Source organism: Pelodiscus sinensis, chromosome 2 (genome assembly GCF_052426305.1).
Source record: "Pelodiscus sinensis isolate ZL-2025 chromosome 2, ASM5242630v1, whole genome shotgun sequence".
Taxonomy (NCBI): domain Eukaryota; kingdom Metazoa; phylum Chordata; order Testudines; family Trionychidae; genus Pelodiscus; species Pelodiscus sinensis.
This window is the reverse complement of record NC_143053.1, coordinates 247383707-247405953: the sequence shown is the minus strand read 5'-3', so window position 1 is coordinate 247405953 and position 22247 is coordinate 247383707. Positions and strand designations below refer to the sequence as shown.

At 46.9% G+C, this 22247-nt stretch overlaps 1 protein-coding gene across 2 annotated transcripts in view; it reads right to left on the bottom strand.

Moving 5' to 3' along the window:
* RHEB (Ras homolog, mTORC1 binding) overlaps positions 1 to 21121 on the bottom strand; it is a 61116-nt gene extending 39995 nt beyond the window's left edge. Inside the window, exon 1 of one of the 2 annotated variants that reach the window (XM_075922821.2) lies at positions 20830 to 21121. In XM_075922821.2, coding sequence (XP_075778936.1) covers positions 20830 to 20881 — 52 coding nt within the window. In that variant the 5' untranslated portion in view covers positions 20882 to 21121. The remainder of the gene's footprint in view (positions 1 to 20829) is intronic. The other variant, XM_025180743.3, reaches the window with a different exon arrangement.
* Positions 21122 to 22247: the final 1126 nt, after the last annotated feature.

The following is a 22247-nucleotide window of genomic DNA, read 5'->3' as shown; positions in this document are numbered from 1 at the left end:
GGACAAGCATGCAGAGCACAATGAGTGGTAGTGCCAGCCAAAAGGTAATACTTCAAAAAACTGGGAAGGAGAATTGGCCAACCAATTTCAGAAAGGTAAATAGCGTGCTTGATTATATTACATCAGTGGTCCCCAACCTTTTGAGGTTGTCGCGCCCCCAGGGGGTGGGGCCCCCTCCAAGGGCCGCGCGCCCGGGGCCAGCGCTCCCCCCCCCGCCCCCTCCTGCCGAGTGCCGCGCGCCCGGCGCTACCCCCGCCAAGCGCCTGTGCGCGGGGCCAGGCCAGCCCCGAGCACCTGGCGGGCGCATTGAAATGCCCCCGCGGGCGCCATGGCGCCCGCGGGCACCGTGTTGGGGACCATGGTGTTACATGAAGACAAAATGAGCCAGGTTAGACCTCCAGCAGAGGTCAATCTCTGTTGGCTGCTATAGGAAGCCACAAGACATTGAAAACCAGTACTGAGAGATTTTCTACACTACAGCTTGAACCTCTTTAGTTCAAAGCACTCTGGTCCAGAAACATCTGTCATCCGGAATGATTTTAGTTAGCCGTATGTCAACTTTTAATGGGTGTGACCAACTTTCCCACGGTCCCATAAAGTCTGTTTACAGCCACCAGTCCTAGCTCTCAGTGTTCTGTGGTGTTATTTAGCCCTAATTTACCCCAAATGTCCTCTTAACAGCCCTGTAAGCAGGGGAAGTGTTGATTATGCTGCTAGACAATATTGACCTCCTGTGGTCTAGAAAATTCTCTGGTTCAGAACTGGTCAGGTGCCAAGAGTGCTGGACTAGAGAGGTTCCACCTACAGAGGTTGGAGAAGCATGTGACAATATCCCCAATAAGCCTTGCATTCCCTGTAAGAATTTTACAAATGTTGGATGGCAGCATTCACAATTGATAAGGAATGACATGCAACAAATACTAGAGAGCTGGTTGACGTTCTATGCTGCATCTATTTCCCTCAAATGTTAAAGAGGAGTAACAGTATCACACTAAGGAGCTGACAGAAAACACCACCAAAAAGATTTTTAAAACCCCCACAAACAACAAAAACCCCTTTCAACCTAACAGAATATACACGTCAAGTTAATTTAAAAGCATAAACTTAAGTATTTTTATGGGTCAAGAAAAAGTTCATGGGTCTACTTCTCCTTCAACAGCTATTACTACCTAAAGCTATAAAGAAAATACTGATTCGTACACCATTTAATTAAGAGAACAGACATCAACTCTTACAGGGGAGGAGCACCTTGATCTTAGGTCTTTGCAAAGTATGTGCTTACAAATCTACCAGTAGACAGATGACTTAGTTTGCTCTTTTGACCACGTGAATCCTTTCAAAAGTTGAATTGATCATTTAAGCTGAAACTTAGGCAACTACTGCAGATTGAATTTGTTTTGTCCAGTTAAATCTTTTTAGATGGTAAGGGAACCTGTCTGCCCTCAGGAGGCATTTTGCTAAATGCTCACATTAGTAGAGCCCTACGCAGATAAAGAAATTGGTATCCGCATCTGAATTTGCAAAAATGATCTGCACATATCCATATCTGTGGATGTGGATACTCAGAGATCTACAAATTTGCAAGGTTCCAGATAGAATTTTTTTTTATCTGCATCCATACCTGTAAAAGTGAGCCACAGATATCCATGGATTTGCAGGACTTTACACATTAGCCAGGATTCTCCAACTCTCAGCATTCTGATAAATATTTTCCCTGAGCACTATTTCAAGCAATACAACATGCTGCTTTTCAGAGATTACTGGATACTGCCTGATTTGATAAGGGCTGTTTTAGAAAGAATACCTTTCCCTGACCCCAAGTCTGAATCTAGGGGTCGGCAAAATACAGCCCACAGACTGGATCTGGTCTGCCATATCTTTGGATCTGGCCCACCACGGATCCTGTACTTGGCACCAATGTTTGCCTGTACCTGGCATTCCACTCCCACCCCACAACTTCATGCTCCAGGTGGTTACAACCCAAAGTCCCACACCCCATCCTACACAAGGGCTGTTAGCAACTAGCCTGATACCCATTTAACCAATAAGCTAGTGCAAGCTGGCAGGGGATCTTCCCAGAAGTGCAGCCGGGACTGCACTGGCTGCCAGTCCCATTCCCCAGGAGGAAGCATTTAGTAATCATGTAATCGCTAATTGCTGCAGCTAAAGGATTATCTACTAGGCTTATCGGTTAATCTAGTCGACTACTTGCATCCTCCCCTCTGCCCTGCTGCCTTTGATACAGTTTAAAGGCAGTTCCCTCCAGGCACTGTCACCGCGGTGCCACCTGCCCCCTCCCTGGCATGCTGCTGTCTCTATCAGAGGCAGCAGCGCAGGAGAGGCTGCCACAAAGCAGCCTCTGCCCACCGTGGGCCCAGGCTCACTGTGTGCAGAGGCTGCTGCCCATGGACAGGGGCAGCTTCATGGCAGCCTTCCCCGCTCCAACATCCTTTGTCCAGAAGGAGCTCAGGCCTCATGGACAGGGGCTGCAGCCACCCGTCTGTACGGGGAGTGGTTTTTAAACTGGCTCCCCTCACGAATCGGCTCCCGCCTGGTACCCTGGGAGTAGGGCCATACTGCACTGGCTGCTGCCCCCACTGCCAGGGACGACAGAATAGCTGACTAACCGCTAAGATTTCATGCGGTTAGTCGACTACTGTATTACCTGATAGCTAACATCTCTAGCAGGAACTCAACTGTACTAGCCCTATCCCCTTACTGTACAAGTCTGCTTACAGCAGTAAAGTGCCATAAAAGAAAAAACCTAGTTAATACCCTAACAAATACAAAAAAGTCAAAGTCTGTAGAGTAGAAGTCTCTAGGATGGCAAATAGTATTGAACACAGGACATTAAAATAAGGTCAAGCAAAGGTAGGCCAATCTATAAGAGAAGCCTGTAAGGAAAAAACAAGAAAAAAAAAAGCTGTGTTTTTGCCATGCACTCTGGTACATGTATTGGACTTTGAAGGGATTCCAATGAATGCGGCCCATGATTTTAATAGCTGTTTTAGAAGCACATGTGCCTGAATGTTTTTTGCTCACTCCCAACCTATAATTAAGGCTCTTTTGAATGGTGAGAAGTTCTGTTTAGTAAATGATGAAACTCCAGAGCTTTCCAGACAGCCAGCAATGAATGTCCTTGCAGCTTTCAACAATGACAAAAACCGTCAAATACTATTTGCTGAAATCCTCTGTTCTTCAGTGCAATATAGGGGTCATTTTAATTTGGTTTTAGGAAGTGCTGCAGGTGTACAACCAAATGTAGGAAAGTGTGTCAGGCAAGGTCTACACTTACCCCAAGATTGATACTCCAGATATCGATCTTCCAGGATTTGATTAAGTAAGTACTTGCTAGATCAGGGGTTGGCAACTGGCATGTGAGCAGATTTTCAGTGGCGCACAGTCTGCGGCAGGAGCTCAGTTCCCCCCCGTTCCCCGGAGCCGCACAGCTGTAAGGCTTGGAATACTAGCTCCATCTTCTAGGCACACAGGTAAGGGGGAGGTGAAGGAAGTCCCAACTTGTGTCCGCCCCCAGTGTCCCCAAGAACTGCCCCAGCTCTCCACCCACCTCTACTGGGTGGCCCAGAGATGCCATGCAGAGCAAGGACAGTCCCCCTCCCCTTCATGTGCAAACTGCTGCTCAGCCCTCCCTGGCTCCGCTGGCATATGGGGACCCACAGGTGGGGGGGGGGAGCAGGGGAGACAAGCTGCCCTACCCCCCGGGGCCGGCTGGGACTGTCCCCGAGCAGCCACCACCAAGCAAGATGGATAGGGGAATCTGGGGTGTCAAGGGCGGGGGGGAGGGATGTGATGTGGGTGAGGGTAGGCAAGTCCTCCCCCGTGCCCGAGAGCTGTCCCTGCTCCTTGCAACTCACTCACTCTCTCTAATAGGAGCTGGGATGAGGAGGTAATGAGGGAATTGGGGAGCTTCCCCCTCTCTCAATGAGGGAATTGGGGACGGGGACGTGATGGAGTCAGGCTCAGAGGGTTGAGGTTTTTTGGAGTCTTTTTTTGCTTCTCACGTGTATGGTCCCCAACTGATAGTTCCCTAACACTGCCATAAATAAAGAAAACATTGAAGCCTTTTGTTTTGGATATAAATTCATATTTTACTTTAATTAAAATGAAGTTTGAAAAACTGAGAGAAATTTAAACACTTAATCTGTTTAATAATTTAAATTAAACTAAGGATATTAAATATCGACTAATTGACTAAGAACTAAGAACGGTTATACTGGGTCAGACCAAAAGTACATCTAGCCCAGTATCGTGTCTGCCAACAGTGGCCAATACCAGATGCCCCAGAGGGAGGGATCACAGTGTAAGACTATTTGATTAGTCGATAGGGCAAAAGTGCTAAGTGGAACTGGGGTATCCCCAGGCTGCACGTGGAGTTTCAAAGCAGCACTGCCATGTGCAGCCTAGGGTTGGGGGAGGGGGTCACTGGCTGATCCTGGGCTCTATGTGGCACTGCTGCTTTGAAACACCATGTGCAGCCTTGGGACACCCCAGCTAGCTCCAGGCTGCACGTGGCATTTCAAAGTGGCAGTGCCGGATGGAGCCCAGGGTCTGGCCCTAGACTCCACACAGCGCTGCCGCTTTGAAGCGCCACCTCCTCTCCCCTCCCCCTTGCTGCCTCTTTCTGATGGGGGAAGCTTCTGGGGGAAGTGACTAGTCAACTAGCATGTCAACTATCTGATAAGCATTTGCTTATCAGATACTCGACTAGTCCTTCACATCCCTAAATTAAACCATTCTCCCTAGCTGCAGCACTAGCAAAATGGTGCGGATGTAATTATGTAACCAACAGTGGATTTCCATTAGCAACTGGTGGTCCACGGAAAGGTTTGCATTGAGCCAGGTGGACCACAAACCAAAAAGTTTGAGAACCACCATGCCAGAAGGTGAGTGCTGCCTAGGCTGCAGCTCCAGGGCTGTTTGGCAGTGGGGAATCTGAAGGGAATCCCTCTACCCAAAAAGTCTGGGTCCCTGGCAGGTAGGCAAGAGTGCCATGGACTCGACCCTCCCCTCCTAGGGTCACCCATTTCCATGACTTCTCCCCACACTGTGAGCCACTCTGCCTCCAGCCCAGGTTGGCAATCCAGCATTGCGCCTCCTGCAAGATTGGAGCCAGCAACGTCTTTCTGCGGAAGGCAGGGGAGTCTCAGGGATCCAGGCTGCATCTGGACACACCAGCAATGCTTAATGAAGGACTTAAAAAAATGTATTCAGACTAGAGATGTAAAATCCCATTTAATCACAAGTGGGGGGCTGATTTGTCAGTTTGTAAAACATTTAACTTTTTTCATTGTATCCCTCTGTTACATAATGATCATGCCAATTCGCTTTCAGAATATGATCTGAAGAAATGGGTCTGCCCCACGAAAGCTCATTGCCTCAAACTATCTTGTTAGTCATGCAGCACTTTAAAGACTGATTTTTTTTGTTTGTTTTCCTAACATACCTGTTACACGCTTGGCAATTCCTGGTTACCCCTTTATATCCCTACTTGGCAATTCCTGGTTACCCGTTACCCCTTTACATCCCTACTTGATACATGTTTGACAGCAATGTATTTGTGCAATTTACAAGCTGTAACTGATGTAGATAATGCCTTAAAAGAAGTGGAACTCAAGTGAATGAACAAGGTAATTCCCTCCATATTTTCAAAGCAAACCGAAGGTAACCATATCCACAATGTATCTGATAGAAGAGAGGTCAGCAACTTACGGCTCACTAGGGAGCCATATATGGCGCTTTTGCAGCTCAAGCTGAACTCCTCCCCCCTTGCTCTCTCTAGCAGGGAGTCTACACTGGCACTCCAGCCCCGCTAGATTGGAGCACCAATGCTGTCTTCCTGCAGGAGAAGACGGGAAAGCCCTGAGCCTCCCTGTCTGATCTAACTTGGGGAGGAGGGCACGGAGAAGAAGCCAAAGCCAGAAGTGGCTGCATGCTGCTTCTTCCCTCCCCCTGCTGGGGATGGGGCAGGAGATCAGGAGTACGCAGATGCACTTCCTGGAGGCTTTCAGCAGCAGGGAAAACCTCCAGTGCCTGGAAGCAGCGTGCAGCACGAAAACAAGTGCCTACAACCCCTGCACTCCCAGCCTATTCCTATACCGTCCTCCCCCTTGGCCACACCCCCTGCTCCTAGCCTGCTCCTGCATCATACCTCCCACCCAGACCTCGCACCCTCACCCCCTCTTCCACCCCAACTCCTGCCCAGATCCTGCACCCCCATCCCTGTCCCACACTCTTAACCCCTCATTTTTGGCCCCACCCCAAAGCCTAGGGGAACACACAAAATCCACTAACCTGGAACCCCAGAAGGGTAAATCTGGCCTGAGGCCTTGAACCTCAGTCCTCCTTGTCCCTTCTCCCCCACCATGGGGCTGAAGTACCAGGGGAGACAGGTGTTTCAGTTGGAGGTCACATCAGTGAAGGTTGGGGGTTACGGAAAGGTTTTTTTTGGGCTTCTCACTTGTGTAAGCCCAGACTGATTTTTCTGTAGGTCAGTGGCCCCTGACACAAAAGAGGTCCCCCACCCTTGCCATAAAGACGTTGAAACCTTCTGTGTTGGACATAATATTTTACTTTAATTTAAAAATGAATCCTGGCCAACAAGCCCCCAATTGGTGCCCAGTCCCCATCAGGCTGCAGCTTTTCTTGCACCTCCCCTGACATCCCAACCTCGAGTCCATCATACACCTGAATCCCCTGCCCTGAGCCCCTCATACCCCTAAACACTTGCACCCCCACATCTCTAGCTCCCTGCCATAAGATTGACAGAAGACAGCCTCAATGTGTTCATGAAGCTGGATTTGACCAGTTATGATGTAAACTTCAAATAAATGTATGAAAAGATGTAGCAGCAGAAATCCCTTTAAATAAAGTCTGTGAATACAATGTTTAATTTATGTTATTATTAATCACATCAATATTAAGTTGTATATTTTTAGTCACGCTAATGGGCATTCTTATGGCTCTTTGTTGACCACTTGTTCTGAATTTTGATTTAGTTTGGCTCGGGTTTGAAAAGGTTGACGACCCCCGAGAGAGACTATGGTTCAGAATCTCTATCAACTGCAAACTGTTTGATCTATTTGTCAAGGTTCAGATGTCATGCAATTTTAATGACTAAAAACAATCTGTGCATTTCCCCCTCACCAGGCAGAAGAGTTGAAGCATGATTTTGGCTTGTATATGATGTGTGGAGAACCCTGCGAAGATAGTGTGACCGGATTTGAGCATTGGAGAAATGAAACCTAGTTATTGCCTGTCACCTCCAGTGTGACATTATGTGCAGTTGCAGGGCCAATAACTTCAGTGTCTGTGAAAGGAACACTCAGTCTGTTCAGAAAAGTTCAATGCAAACATTGCATGGGCCTCTCTGAAGGCTGCCTTGGGCAGCTGAACACTTTGTATTGCACCAAGTCAAATTCCAATATAGAGAGCTTTCAAAATCCAGACTCATCTACTACTAACAAATATATACATTCCAACATCTGCAACACTCACTCTGTAGATAAGCCCTTTATGCTTTAATTATTCAGCATATATTCCTACAGGTAGTTAGTATTTAAAATAAATTCTTGCAGGTCATTGTTGAGAACTACAGGAAGTTTAAATATGCTAGTGTTTTAGTATAAGAGTAAAGTAACACCGAATTCAATTATGAAGTGTTAAGTAGCAGCATTGTACAAGCCAGAGAATTGTTTGGCGTCTCTAAAAACACTAGGGATGCAAAAAATAGTTAACCAGCTAAACAATTAAAATTGTAATGGTTAACTGTTGGCAGACCAACGCATGGCCATTATGTTTGAAAACTCATGGAAATTAGACAGACCCCAGATGATTGAAAAAAGGCAAATGTAGTGCCCATCTTTAAAAAAGGGAAGAAGGACAATCCAGGGAACTACAGACCAGTCAGCCTTACCTCAGTCCCTGGAAAAATCATGTAAGGGATCCTCAAGGAATCCATTTTGAAGCACTTAGAAGAGGGGAAGAGATCAGGAATAGTCAACATGGATTCACAAAGGGCATGTCGGGCCTGACCAATCTGATTAGCTTCTATGATGAGGTAACTGGCTCTGTGGATATGGGAAAGTCAGTGGATGTGATATACCTTGAGTTTAGCAAAGCTTTTGATACAGTCTTCCACAATATTCTTGCCAGCAAGATAAGGGAATATGGATTAGATAAATGGACTGTAAGATGGATAGAAAGCTGGCTAGACTCTCGGGCCCAACGGGTAGCGATCAACGGCTCGATGTCAGGTTGGTGGTCGGTTTCTAGCGCAGTGCTCCAAGGACTGGTTCTTAGACCAGTTTTGTTTAACATCTTTATTAATGGCCTGGATGAGGGGATGGATTGCACAGTCAGCAAGTTTGCAGATGAAACTAAGCTGGGGGGAGGGGGGGAAGAGGAGATAGATAAGCTGGAGGGCAGGGATAGGGTCCAGAGTGACCTGGACAGACTAGAGGATTCAGCCAGAAGAAATCTGATGAGGCTCAACAAGGACAAGCGTGGAGTCCTGCACTTGGGACAGAAGAATCCCAAGCATTGTTACAGTCTGGGAACTGATTGATTAAGTAGCAGTTCAGCAGAAAAGGACCTGGAGATTACAGTGGATGAGAAGCTGGATGAGAGTCAACAGTGTGCCCTTGTAGTCAAGAAGGCTAATGGCATATTAGGGTGCATTAGGAGGAGCATTACCAGCAGATCCAGAAAAGTTAATTAATTCCCTTTATTCGGCTCTGGTGAGGCCACATCTGGAATATTGTGTCCAGAATATATGTTCTCCCCCCCCCCCACACACTATAAAAAGGATGTGTATGCATTGAGAGGGTCCAGCAGAGGGTGACCAAAATGATTAGGGGGCTGGAGCGCATGACCTATGAGGAGATACTGAGGGATTTGGGTTTGGTTTAGTCTTCAGAAGAGAAGAGTGAGGGGGGATTTGATAGCAGCCGTCAACTTCCTGAAGGGAGGTTCCAAAGAGGATGGAGAAAGGCTGTTCACAATAGTGACGGACGGCAGAATAAGAAGCAATGGTCTCAAGTTACAGTGGGGGAGGTCTAGGTTGGATATTAGGAAAAATTATTTCACTAGGAGGGTGGTGAAGCACTGGAATGGGTTACCTAGGGAGGTGGTGGAATCTCCATCTCTAGAGGTGGATAAGTCTCGTCTTGACAAAACCCTGGCTGGGTTGATTTAGTTGGGATTGGTTCTGCCTTGGGCAGGTGGCTGGACTTGATAACCTCCTGAGGTCCCTTCCAGCTCTGATCCTGCTCAATCTGTGGGGCAAAGGACCCACCTGCCAGGCCTAGTGGGGGATGCTCCAGGCCAGCCTGCTCACCATTGATGGGGCTGAGGCTGGGGCCACTTCGGAGAGGTTCGACATCCAAACATTATCCAGGAAGCATTCTGGTAAGCCTAATGTTTACCAAGTAACAGGTTAACCTTTCACATCCCTACTGCACACTAGAGATGTAAGCAATTAATTAGTCTAGTAGTCAAGTTACTAGTCAACCACTCACTCTCCCCCACCGCTGCTTGTTTCCTCTGTATCAGAGGCAGCAAGGGGGGGGGAGGAGGGGGAGAGAGGAGAAGGGAGGCAAAGGCGCAGCGGCCGGGGACCTGGTAAGAGCCAGGACTCCTCAGTCCTGGCTCATGTTGGGTCCCACACCCACCCCCACTGCAGCACTGCATTTTAAATGTAATAAGAACCAGGCAGCTCTTACTACATTTAAACAGTCACAGCAGGGCCCCTTATCTACTAATCGTGTAGTCAATACAGTAAATAACCTACAAGGGTAGGTTCTGCTGCAATTAAAGGCTGGATGTCTAGGTGTGCAATAAGAATGTTAAAAAGCAGGTAATTGACTAATCGTGTAATCAATAAAATTTGTATTGACTATACCGCAACTACTCAACATGCGGCCTGCAGCGCGTTTTGGATTTATGTGTGGCACAACATGCAGCCCGGAAGTGGAAGACAAAACGAAAAAGTAGTCAATATAATAGTCTTCTGCTGAAATGCGTTTTAGCAGTTAAATTTCTGGACTGTCATTGTTCATTAAAAGTGATGTCATATGGGTGAAAATCAGGTAAATATTGCATTTTATTATATCAGCAGAACTGATTTAAATGGAGCCTGCGTGTTGTGTAGCCTTGCCTTAATCTTTGTATTCATGGCCGTCAGTGTGAAAGAAGCTATTTGCATGTATATGCAACCACACTTAAGTTGCAGCCCTCCGCATGTGCTGAGAGCATAATTGTGGCCCCTGGGGCTTCCAAACTTGAGTAGCCCTGGACTACACGATTAGTCAATTACCCGATTTTTAACATTCTCACTGCACACCTAAACACCCAACCTTTAATTGCAGCAGAACGTAACCTTGTAGTTTATTTACTGTATTTTAACCATGGAACTTTGAACTTCTATACAAATATATCAATAGCAGGATTCATGTCTTGTTTGAAAAGTCTCCTCCTGTCATTGGTAGAGTGAGCTGGCATGAAGTCAGAAAATTACAAGCATAAACATTTAAGAACTTGACAGAAAAATTATGAAGGCAAGTCAAGAGTTAATCCTAGCACACTGTCCTTAAATAACCCTGCTGTGGCTTGATATTACAGCTGAACATGCTGCCTCTAGTGTCCCAACTACTGTTAACAAGTTCACTGCAGTAAGTTTGACTTCTAAAGACAATCATAAAATGAAGTTTTTAATTAAAACTGGCATCTAAGTCTCATCTCAGTGCCCTGTTGGGAGCAGCCATTTATCATCTTGGTACTCCAAAGCATCCCCACTGTGAAGACCATTCAAAACAGTTCCCAGTCTAAGATTTAAATTCTAATAATGTTTCCAAGTATTAAATATTGCCTAAATCCTGAATATTAGAATTTAATGTTAGATCCTAGGTGGCTCTCATACAATGACTGGTACATTATGAGGTCCCAGTAATTCTGTAGTGAGGTATTTCAACATGACAGCAGGGGAAATAAAAATCACAGTTAATCAGTTAACTGGTTAAACCTTAGGTTTGAGCAATAAGCAGGATCCCAGGCAGGGGGTCCTGCAGCAGGAGCTGGCAGCCCCAAGCATGTGGTGGTGGTGGTGGTGGGGGGGGGACACAGCTTCTGCTCCCAGCCGCCCCCCCACCCCCCCACCACACACACCCACACACAGTTGGGGCTGCCACTCCCAGCCCTCCCTGCAGTTGGGGCTACGGATGGCTGGCTCTCAACCCCCAAGGGGCTGTTGCAACCCTCCATCTGCGACACACTGCGGGGCTGCTTCCAGGTACTGGTTAACCAGTATCCATTCACATCCCTAATCGGCACGGCATCATGATGATATAGTGCTGTCACAGTCCACTCCAGAAGTGGATGTATTATTTCTTTCATTTTTTCTTTATCCTTGACAAGCATGAAGGCTTTCATATGACTATATGAAAAGTGAGAACAGGCACATTACACGCTGAACTAGGGTTTACAGACCACACGTAAAGAATTAGGCTACCGCTATACTGCAATTAAGGTCGATATAACACATGTTGCTCAGGGGTGTAAATAAATCCTCCTCCTTTCCCAAGCTGCAGCACATGCTCCAAATGGAAAATATGCTCAAATGGGGACTGACGGTCAAACAGGGATGGAGGGAAGAAAAGGCTGTCAAAAGGGAGGAAGCCAGTTTGCAGTTTCTGGAGACTGAACAAACCAGAGGGATTTGGATTGGAAGTCTGACCTAGTCAGAGGAGTAGGACTCATCTTTCCCATGTCCTCCCTCAATGAGAGAAAACAGATGAACACTGTGAAGAGCTCAATGGGTCTGTCTAGTTGCAGCCAGTATGAAACAGAATACTCCAGGGTTGTTCCTGGGACTGGCTTTGTTCAACATCCCTATTAATGACTTGGATGAGGGGATGAATTGAACACTGAGCAAGTTTTCAGATGGCACTAAGCTGAGAGAAAGGTAGATAGGTTGGAAGGTAAGGAGAGGTTACAAAGTGACCTAGACATATTGGAGGATTGGGCCAAAAAGTCTGATGAGGTTCAACAAGGACCAAGTGCAGAGTCCTGCGCTTAGGATGGAAAAATCCCAAGCACTGCTGCAAGTGAAGGATGAACTGGTTAAGCAACAGTTGTGCAGAAAGGACCTAGGGATTACAGTTGACTCATATCCAACTCCTTGTCCGTGTACCCTTGTTGCCAAGAAGGCTGACAGTATATTGGCCTGCATTAATAGGAGCACTGCCAGGAGACAGAGGGAAATTATCAGGGCTCGACAAATAATGTAATCTACTCGCCCGTGGCAAGTAGATTACAACCCAGAAGAGCTAGTGCAGAGCGATCTGCGCAGAGTGTAGAACCACGCGGCTGGCAAGCAGGGCTTGCTGCCGCTTGGCGAGCCCTGGAAATTATTATCCCACTATTCGGCATTGGACAGGCCACAGCCATTTCACTAGCAGGGTGGTGAAGCACCTAGGGAAGTGATAGGATCTCTATTCTTAGAGATTTCAGGCCAGGCTTGACAAAGCCCTGGCTGGGACAATTTAGTTGGGGCTGGTCCTGTACTGAGCAGGGGGACTAGATGACCTGCTGAGGTATCTTTCAAACCTAATTTCCTAGGATTCTAGGATAACTCAGGAATATCTGCCCAACTGAACCACTGAGCTCCTAGTCAGTCTCTCCACAGTGAGGGATGACAGGGGCTGTGACCACATCCCAAACCAAAGACAGATAGGAGGCAACCCAGAGAAGCCTGGTCAGGTGCACCAGAAACAAGTGACTGAGACACTTCCCCCCCCCCCCACCACCACCTTGTACTCTGGGCTGGGACGCAGGCCTCTTTCTTCCCCTACCTTTACCCTCTCCCCAATCATCCAGAGAATACCAGTGAACAGCTTAAATGCCTGGCTGCTGACCACCAGGAAAGCTCATCCCAGGAATTTCAAAATGGAAAAGGCTGTTGAGCCTTGGATCGTCCACTATGCCTGCTGGTATCTGAGTGGAACCCTAATACACATGCCAACAACAACTGTCACTTTTAAGACTTTTGTAAACTGTATAGAGCTCAATGCAGGTTTTCAGCATCTTCAAGACACCATTCTATTAACAAATGGTCTATGCTTCACACTGACAAGCAATCGTTACTAGTTCTAGCGGTTTGCTTTTTAGTCTTCTCCAGCCTCTACTCTGGTGGTGGGCAACTTGTGGCCCACCACGGTTCTATGCATCGCCCATGAATCATTTTATTTACTGTTGCTAATGCCCATGGTTGCCAGATTCTGCTGTTTGTCTATCTTTCTTTTCTATTGTATTACTAAAGTGACATGCATGTAAGGCAAGGGCCTTATGAAGTGAGGCGTATGCTGATTGCACACATGACAGAGCCATGCGCTCCCTTTGTATCCAATCAAAAGTGCTGCTACAGTTCAATCCTCACACTGCAAATTCTAGGTAAGCAAGCATAGTTAGCAAAATACCCTATGCTAGGAGACAGTCTATTACAACAGTCTTGCAAACCACTGAGATAAAAGAGGGCCGCTCATGCGGCCCACATTGACCTAGTTCTGAGGAAATCATGAGAGTATCCAGCTAAAGAACAGGCAGGTCACCAAAAGCCCAATTAGAGTGTCTCAGACCTAAAAAACTAACTGAAGTACAAATGACATTTCAGATCTCTTTTGAGGTCTTGTCTGAAGTAGGAAATTGGGTCAATGTAACTATATCACTCAGAAATGTGAAAAATACACATCCAAACAAACCTAACCCGCCCCCCCCCCCCCGACAAACAGAGAATCCTTGACCTTGAAATGTGCCTTTTGGGGAACTGAATTTCCTACATTTACTAGGAGAATCCCTAATGTTGGTATAGGTAAAGTCTTCACTGAAGTGCAGCAGCAGCAAAACCTGCTGTGTTTTGAAGTGTAGACAAGTCCTAAATCTGAACACTGAGGTAAGAGACATAGCTAAAGGAATAAGAATGTATCTAAGACTGCAGTACAACTAGTAATGTAAAGGCAGGAAAAAATGCCCAAAGGTCCATATCACAGCAGAAATATCCAACTCCAATGTATCAATGTAACATCTAGGGAAGCCCCCCCTAGATGAAAAAATTGAACCAATGAAAAAAATTAAGACTATTCAGGAATGGTATGGCCCCAAATTAAGAAACTGACACTATTCAAGTGGGAAGACAAGCTGTGTGTCTCAAACACGGATAAATGGAGCCGATATGCTGTTTTTCAGCTAATTGTTTGCCATCCTCAGGAAACTCAGCAAGGCTTAACAGTTCAAACAACTTCCCATTCTTACTTTATTTCATCTCAGGCAAACTAATTCTCACACTTAATTTTCAAGTACAGTAAAACTCCGATGGTCCGGTATCTGATGGTCCGGCACCATCAGGAACCTGGAAGTGTTCCGGGCAGCCGGACCATTGGAGCTGCTCTGCCCCCAGCTTCTCCGATTGAGCCGATGCTAAAACTGACCAGCGGTTGAATCGCGGAATCCGGAGGCGGAACAGCTGGAGTGCTGCCTGGTTGGTCCCATAGCGCTGCCCCTTGGGGTTGCGGGACCCAACCCAGCAGCACCCCAGCTGTCCCCCATTCAGCCACCGCTGAAATTGACTAGCGGCTGACTCCAGGAAGCAGGAGGCAGAGCAGCTCTGCCTCGGGCTTCCTGGAGTCAGCCCCTGATCAGTTTCAGCAGCGGATGACTTGGGTACACCTGGGACAGAGCAGCTGGGGTGCTGCCGGGTTGGTCCAGTAGCACCGCTCCTCGGCACTGGGGGACCAACCCGGCAGCCCCCCAGCTGCTCTGCCCCAGGCGTCCCCGATTCAGCCGCTGCTGAAACTGACCAGCAGCGGCTGAATCGGGGTCACCTGGGGCAGAGCCAGACTATCCAAGGGGGGGGGCTATGAGGGATCTGGGGTGGTATCCCCTCCACCCCAGATCCCTCATAGCTCCCCCTTCCAATAGTCCGGCAAATCTGATAATCCGTCACCCCCTGGGTCCTAAAGGTGCCAGATTATCAGAAGTTTACTGTATTTTGTGAACATAAATCAGACTGCACAAAACGTAAGTTTTTAAAGTTAGTAATTTAAAAAAAATTAATATGCCACCTTTGTTTCGGAGGCAAATATTCTTTGACTTTATCAGGGTCTATGAAGGTATTGTATACTAAACAATAAACTGTAGTCACTAGGATTAATTATCTAACAGACAAGTTCTTCCTCCTATAAAGAAATTTTATTTTTTTAGGAAAATTGTCACTAACCTGGTTTCTGCTTAAATGCCTGTATCTTGTGAAGTCAGAAGAACCACCTTGCCATTTTCAGAAATTGCAGTGGTTGCAACTGCATTCTTATTTCACTTTAAGAGTAGTTTATGCCACAATCTGGGCTCTCCTTGGCTGTTGAAGTCGAACAGAGATCCCAGAAGTTAGTTTTGGGCAATTGTTTCTTCCCCCATAAGAAGTATATTCACATAGAGCAGAGCTACTCAACATGTGGCCTGTGGTGCAGTTTGAGTTTATGTGGGGCTCAACACACGGCCCGCAGGTGGGACTCGTTGAACATGGCCTCCACTGAGAACATGTTGCACAAGGGAAAGGTGTCTTCCAGGCAGGGTGAGCACTGAAAGACGCATGCGGATGGGCTGGCTGAATAGATGGTACAGGGTGTCGGTGTTTCTAACCCCAGGAAGGAGGTGCTGGGAGCACCGGGGCATTGTGGGAAGTGTTTTGTAATTCATGCTAGTCAGTGTGAAATAAGCTATTTGCATATCTATGCAACCACACTTAAGTTGCAACCCTCAGCATGTACTGCGACTATCATTGTGGCCCCCGGGACTTTCAAAGTTGAGTAGCCCTGACACAGAGTTTTGGGTTGCATTGTGCTCCTCTTGGCTCAGGATTTCGAAAGCCACGAGAGAGTTAGTGAAGAAAATGGAGTGCTCTCTCTTCCGTAAGTAGTATCCTCAACCTTCCTCTTCTGATAGTAATAGTGTGATCAAGGAATTTTCCAAACATCTAAAAAGAGACTGGGGTATGAATTAGAAATGTTAAATTTAGATAATCAGCTAATCGAATAGTCAATGGAATTTCTATTAGCTACTCAATTAGTCGATAAGGGGGCGCTCACTATCCTGCTTTAACTCTGCCTTTGAAATGTACAGGGGCTGCAGGCAGGGCATTTGCCTGGGGAGAGCAGGATGAGGGGTTTGAGTCCCGCCTCCCCTCCACACCCCCTAGGAGCTGCCAGACAGCCAACAGAGGCTGCCCCAGGGATGGAGCTGCAGAGCTAAGGCAGACTTACTCCTGCACCACTCCTGAAAGCAACTGGCATGTACAGCAGCAGCTCCATGTGCTGCCCCTCATCCACAGACACCGACCCCACAGCTTCCACTTGGCCACAGTTCTCCATTATTGATCATTTCCCCTGCTGCACTTCTGTCTCTCCTGCCCCCTCGTCCCCCGCCCCGTGAGGAGGCAGTGCTGGGAGAAAACCAGCTTTTAATGCAGCTCTCCCCAGCACAGGCTCCTGCTCCCCCCCCCCCCCCCCAATGCCTCTGATACAGAGGCAGCAAGGGGAGAGAAGCAACTAGTCGCATATATCCCTAGTATGAATGAGTGCAAGGAAGCTAAAGCTCAATTCTCCTAGTAAGTGTTGGAAAGAGGGTAGTTTGGAAAAAAAGCAACTGGAGTATATGGGAAAGACTATGACTGACCTTGCAGATGAAAGTGTTTGAGAATCTGAACAGACACCTATGTTGCAAGTATGAGTAACTAGTGCACAATTATTGACAGATCATCAGTTTTTGAAAACAAGAAAGATGCACTTATTTGTACTTAGCAATGTCTCTTGGATATAGTCCTCTATGACAACTGATGCTTTGTCATCTCTAGACTAGTTTACTGAAATACAATTCTTGGGACATCTTAAAAATCTATTCAAAATAAAGACTATACAATGGGGAAGGCTGCTTTTTACCTAGAGTGTCAAACATTGCACCATGCTTATTGATCTGAATTGGCTGCTTGTAGTTTTCCAGCAAAGGTTTAACCCAGTGTTTCTCAACCTTTTTTATATAAAAATATAAAATTATAAGTACCCCCAGTACCTACAGTTTTCAGACTTTTTTTTAAAACCGTTGCAACACATTTGTTTAAACAACTTAATTGTAGCCCGACAGATGATGAAATTTTGGGGTGTAAAGAGTACAAAAATAACAAAACACTATAAAACTTAACAAAAATTCAGCCTTCTCCAAATTTCAGTTGTGTTGATGTACCCCCCCCCAGAATCCTCTCAAGTACCCCTAAGGGTCCTCTCGTACCACTGGTTGAGAAACACTGGTTTAACCTATGACTCTGAACAGCCCAGGTTCTGCCTACTCAAGAGACTCTCTCCATGCCATATAGCCAGAGTTAAGCTTGGTGTAGGAACTGAGCTGACGTGTTCTTGATTTGAAAGAACTGTTGGCAGAACAGTCTCTCATTTTGGAATTAGCTCCAACCTTGGTCAAAAATAGCTCTGCAGAACCTCCTGCAAAGTTCAAAGTTAAGGGAGCTTCCAAAAGGGACACCTTGCTTGAGAGTTTTAGGCAGAACATTTTCCTAATTTTTCTTGTATTTCAAGCCTAGATCAGTGTTTCCCAATTTTATTTGGCTATGGAACCCTTTTAAACTCAAAAGGATTTTGCAGAACTCCTAATAACAGTCATATATATGGAGCTGAAAAAGTAGATCACAAATAAGTAAGGATAATAATAAACAAATGCTAAACAAAGTCATGACATAGTATTATTGTTATGTATTGTAGATATGTAGATTAATCTACCAGTCAATTTGCGTATGTCATGGTTAAATTTAAATATAAGCAATCACACGATTATACTGAAGTATTCGCTAAAGCACTGCCTGCGCACTCTCATACAAGCAACTGGTTTGACAGCTGAAGCTTCAACTTTGTCAGACGTGGCGCTAGTATATGCATATTCAGTCACCCAGGTGATCCATGCTCCCTGATAGTGAGTACGGAGATTTACAGTGGCATATAACAGACGATCACACCATTGACTGACTGCTCATGCAGGGCTGAGTAGTGACATCGTCCCCATTCTCTGGCTAAGCTGGCATTACACAAGGACACTTATCGTGGCAAACAAATGAAAATGGTTTTCAATCAAATTCATAAATGCTTAAATATTAATTATTTTTTTAAATCATAAAATGTTATTGTAATGGAATTTTCTCACTAAAGCCTTATTTTCACTTCGCGGAACCCCGGGAACACCATTTGGAAAACACTGGCTTAGATCAATTGCTGCTTTATCTGGCAGAAGTGGTCAATTTGTTTCTCTACCGAACAGAGCTTTAGAATCCATTGTCCATCTCCTAGATGGACAGTTATAAATCTTATTATCACTTTAATAACTTGCAGGTATAGCAGTTAAGAATGAAAGCCAAGTTTCAAAGAACCCTATAGTATTTGTGTAGGTTTATTTAAAAAAAAAAAAAAATTCCACATCTGCAGAAACCAGTGCATGAAAAAAAAATTAAGACTATTCAGGAATGCTAGCCTAAAGGCTTCCCCTCAACTTACAGGGAGGGAACATCACTTGCAGTGTTCTACCCTTGCTGATCCCAGGATATTAGAGAAACAAGGTGGGTGAGGTAATATCTTTTATTGGACCAAGAAAAACAAGCTTGAAAGCTTGTCTTTCTTGGTCCAAAAATAGATATTACCTCACCCACCTTGTCTCTTTAGTATTGAGGAAGAAAGAATTGAGTGAGAATACATTTCTAGAATCAGTCGCTCAAATGGTAGAGGTATCAGGGACTCTAGTTTTATAGGCAATTAAGTCACGTTATTAACTTTTAAGCAGTTACATAATTTTATGTTAAACAGTCTAACCACCTACTTTTTAGCATGTATTCTTTTTATTACTGTGCACGTGACAGTTAAGAAGCACCCACTCTTTTGCAACATACCAGCATGTGTTACTCACCTATTCAACATGATTCAACTTTTGGAGACTTTTCTGTTGAACTGGGTGCTAACTGAGCAGATTCAAAGAATTAATTAGTTAACATTTATATTGCAGATGTTTCTAGAAGCCCCTGTTGTGCACGGATACACTACAATGATTTTATTCTCCTTGGTGTTTCCCCAGCCTCTTCTTCCAAATCATCTAAATAGAGGTCCTCACTGAAGGTTACATTTTTAGCTTTTACTAATCACAGAACTGACATGGTGAGTGACTTAACTATTAATTTTTAAAACTTTTCTTTTTTTGCACAGAAATTGTGTCTATTGAAACCCTAAGATCTACCTCAAGAATAGGGTAGATCATGCAGTTTGGACAAAAAAAGTTGACTGTAACTTAGTTTTAGACTGGTTCTGGGGGAATTCCTCTATTCAGCTTAATTTGCATGCGTCAACAGCAGCAATGCTGCACATGTTCAATGAAGTGATAAGGCCCAGGCCCAGCATTACAATGTCAACACTACCTATAAACCTTCCTAAATTTGGAGTGAGAAAAATCTTTAGAGACCAGCTGCCAAGAAGAAGGGATAGCCATGGAGACTGAAGCTAGGGCTGAGTCAGAAGTGAGAGAAACACACACACAGAAAACTGGACATTTAGCACACCAGCAGGATATTCCACCCAGAAAGGTACAAATCCATTTCAGAGGGAGAATTTAGCAGTAGGAGAGGGGATTATGTTTTGTGCTGATACCTGTGGGAGTATGGAGTTAATAGCAAAGAGAATCACTCCATAGCTTCCCTGAGCAAATGGAATTGCTGACCTCTATGTATGGTACCTAACTGGCATCCCAGCCATTACTGAAGTGATCTGAGGAAGTGGGTCTGGCCCGTGAAAGCTCATCACCTAAACAAACCATCTTGTTAGTCTTTAAAGTGCCTGTTTTTGATTACTGAAGTAGTTCTAGGCATACAATCATTCCATTTAAAACACACACAAAAAGCACACAGGAAAGCATTCATGTAACACTGAACCCTGTTAAAGTGAATGTTTTATATCAGACATTTCAACTTACTGTTAGCAGGAATGTTAGCTGACAGTGGGCCATGAACAACTAGCATCACTCCTTTCAGTAAGATACCAGACACATGACAATACTAATTAACAATACTTTCCACGAGACTACTTGTTGACCAGGAGACCTTTTTAAGAGGACTAGATGGGAGTGTCCCAATGGGTCACTGATCCGCACTCTACCCCTCTCCTTGCCACGGGGCATCTTTGGAGCCGTTTGAATTTCACCTACTCCTGGGCCTGAGTCGCCGCGTGAAACCCGATAGCCCTGAGGACAGACACGGAGCCAGGCAGCGCTCTCACCTCTAGGATCGAGCACGGGGCGAGCAAGGCGGCTCCTTTACCTAACTCAGAGCAGTTCCTGGCGGCACTGCGCACTTCTACTGCGCTCCAGGCTCCCCTGCTCAAGAGAGGCCACCGGAGCCCCGCTCCCGCGGGCGGCCGGGCTTACATATGGCCGGGCGGGGGGGAGCTCAACGCGCGAGGTGCGACACCAGCCCGTAGGACGCTCTGGAGAGTGCTGCGGCAGGACAGGGAAGCCTTCTCCCCGGGCTCGGCCAGGCTCGCTCAGAGCCCGCTCTCCGCCGCCGAGGAGCCTCACCCACGGCTATCACAGCGAGAGGCAGCCACCCCGGCACTCAGCAGTAGCCGCCGCAGCCTGGAGACGGCAAGTTTCCTAGGGCCGCAACCCGGTCCCGGGCGCTCCCTGCCTGAGCTCCCTCTCCGGGAGCCCCAGCCCCGCGCGCCCGGCGCTCACCCACACTCCGGTAGCCCAGGATCGCGATCTTGCGGGACTTGGACGGCGGCATCTTCTCCCCGCCCGGCCCCGACCCTCATCAAGGGCGGCGGCTCCGGCTGAGGCAGCGGCGCGGCGGGGGGGTGGCGGGACCGGACTGGAGACCCCGAGGGCGACAGGAAGAGGAGACGGCGACGAGCGACATGCAGGGACCGGCAGCCGCACCGACCGCACGGGGCTCCCTACGCGCAGCAGCGACGCTGTCCTCACGTGACCCCTACATTACCACCCGCACGTAGCTGAACGTCGTTACGTCACAGACCGAGTCTGAGACCGCGACGTTAAAAACCGGCCGGAAACGCGACCGCGCGGAAAACTCGCTGCGTCATCCTCTGCCTTCGCACCGCCCCCTTAGCCGCGGACCATGGGCCCCCTCTGATTGGGCCTGAACCCTAAAGTGGGTTATAGTTCCCGCCCCGGCATTGGTAGCAAAGGATGAGCGCTGACTAGTCAGCGCTAGCGATTGGCTGTATTTGAAAGGTGAGGCGGGGCTTCGTGATGGGGCAGCTAAATCGTGATTGGTGGAGACGGTAGAGTCGCGCATGCGTTGAACGTTGGGGCTTCATCGAGGTTGATTGGATTAGGCTCAATCGGCCTTGAGCTCTGAGACTGTGGAGGAGGTGGGGCTGCTCAGAGGGAGCGGGCGCGCGGGTGTGGTGGCGGTTGAATATGCTTCTAAACCGTCCTGCCACGCGCCGCGTCGGGGCGGGGCGTCCAAACCTGTTAGAGTAATTCCCGCTGCGCGCGGAGTGACACCGCGCCCGGCCCGCGGGCCGTAGATTCCCCATCCCTGTCGTAGGACCTGAGAGTCCAGGGCAGCGCACGCCTGTTTTGGAATGCAGCCGGGCAGCAGCGGTGACCAAAAAAGGGCAAACGCAGTTCGGTTCGGTACGGTCTTAAAAGCGTAACTTGCTTTTAAAAATTCAGTTTGAATTTTTTGAAAGTTGAAAAGCCAAGGACAGTGTTTCTGTGCATTGAAATTAAGATGATGAAAATCCGCATTTCTCTTCTTCATAGTCGTTTCCAAGTTGTACTTTGTCACTGTCAGCTGTAAACCTGTGAAAGAGCCCTCACAATTTGCTCCCTTGCAGACCTATCAGCGTTATGAACACCCTCCCTTCCCGAGTGTTTGTATCTGAATTTCTGCTGTAGCATCCTCCATCATGAAACAAATCTTTCTTGACTCCCTGTCTTCTAGCCTCCAAACAGCCTCTCCAAGTGCTGCAGCAGCAGCAGGTTCCCCACAGACCAGGACCTGCCAGTTAAATGGCACCAGACCCTGGCAGAAAAACATACAGAACCTACAGGTGTATTTCGAGATGTATGATCAACATTCTCCACAACACATCATTCAATATCCACAGGGTCTATCACAGTGG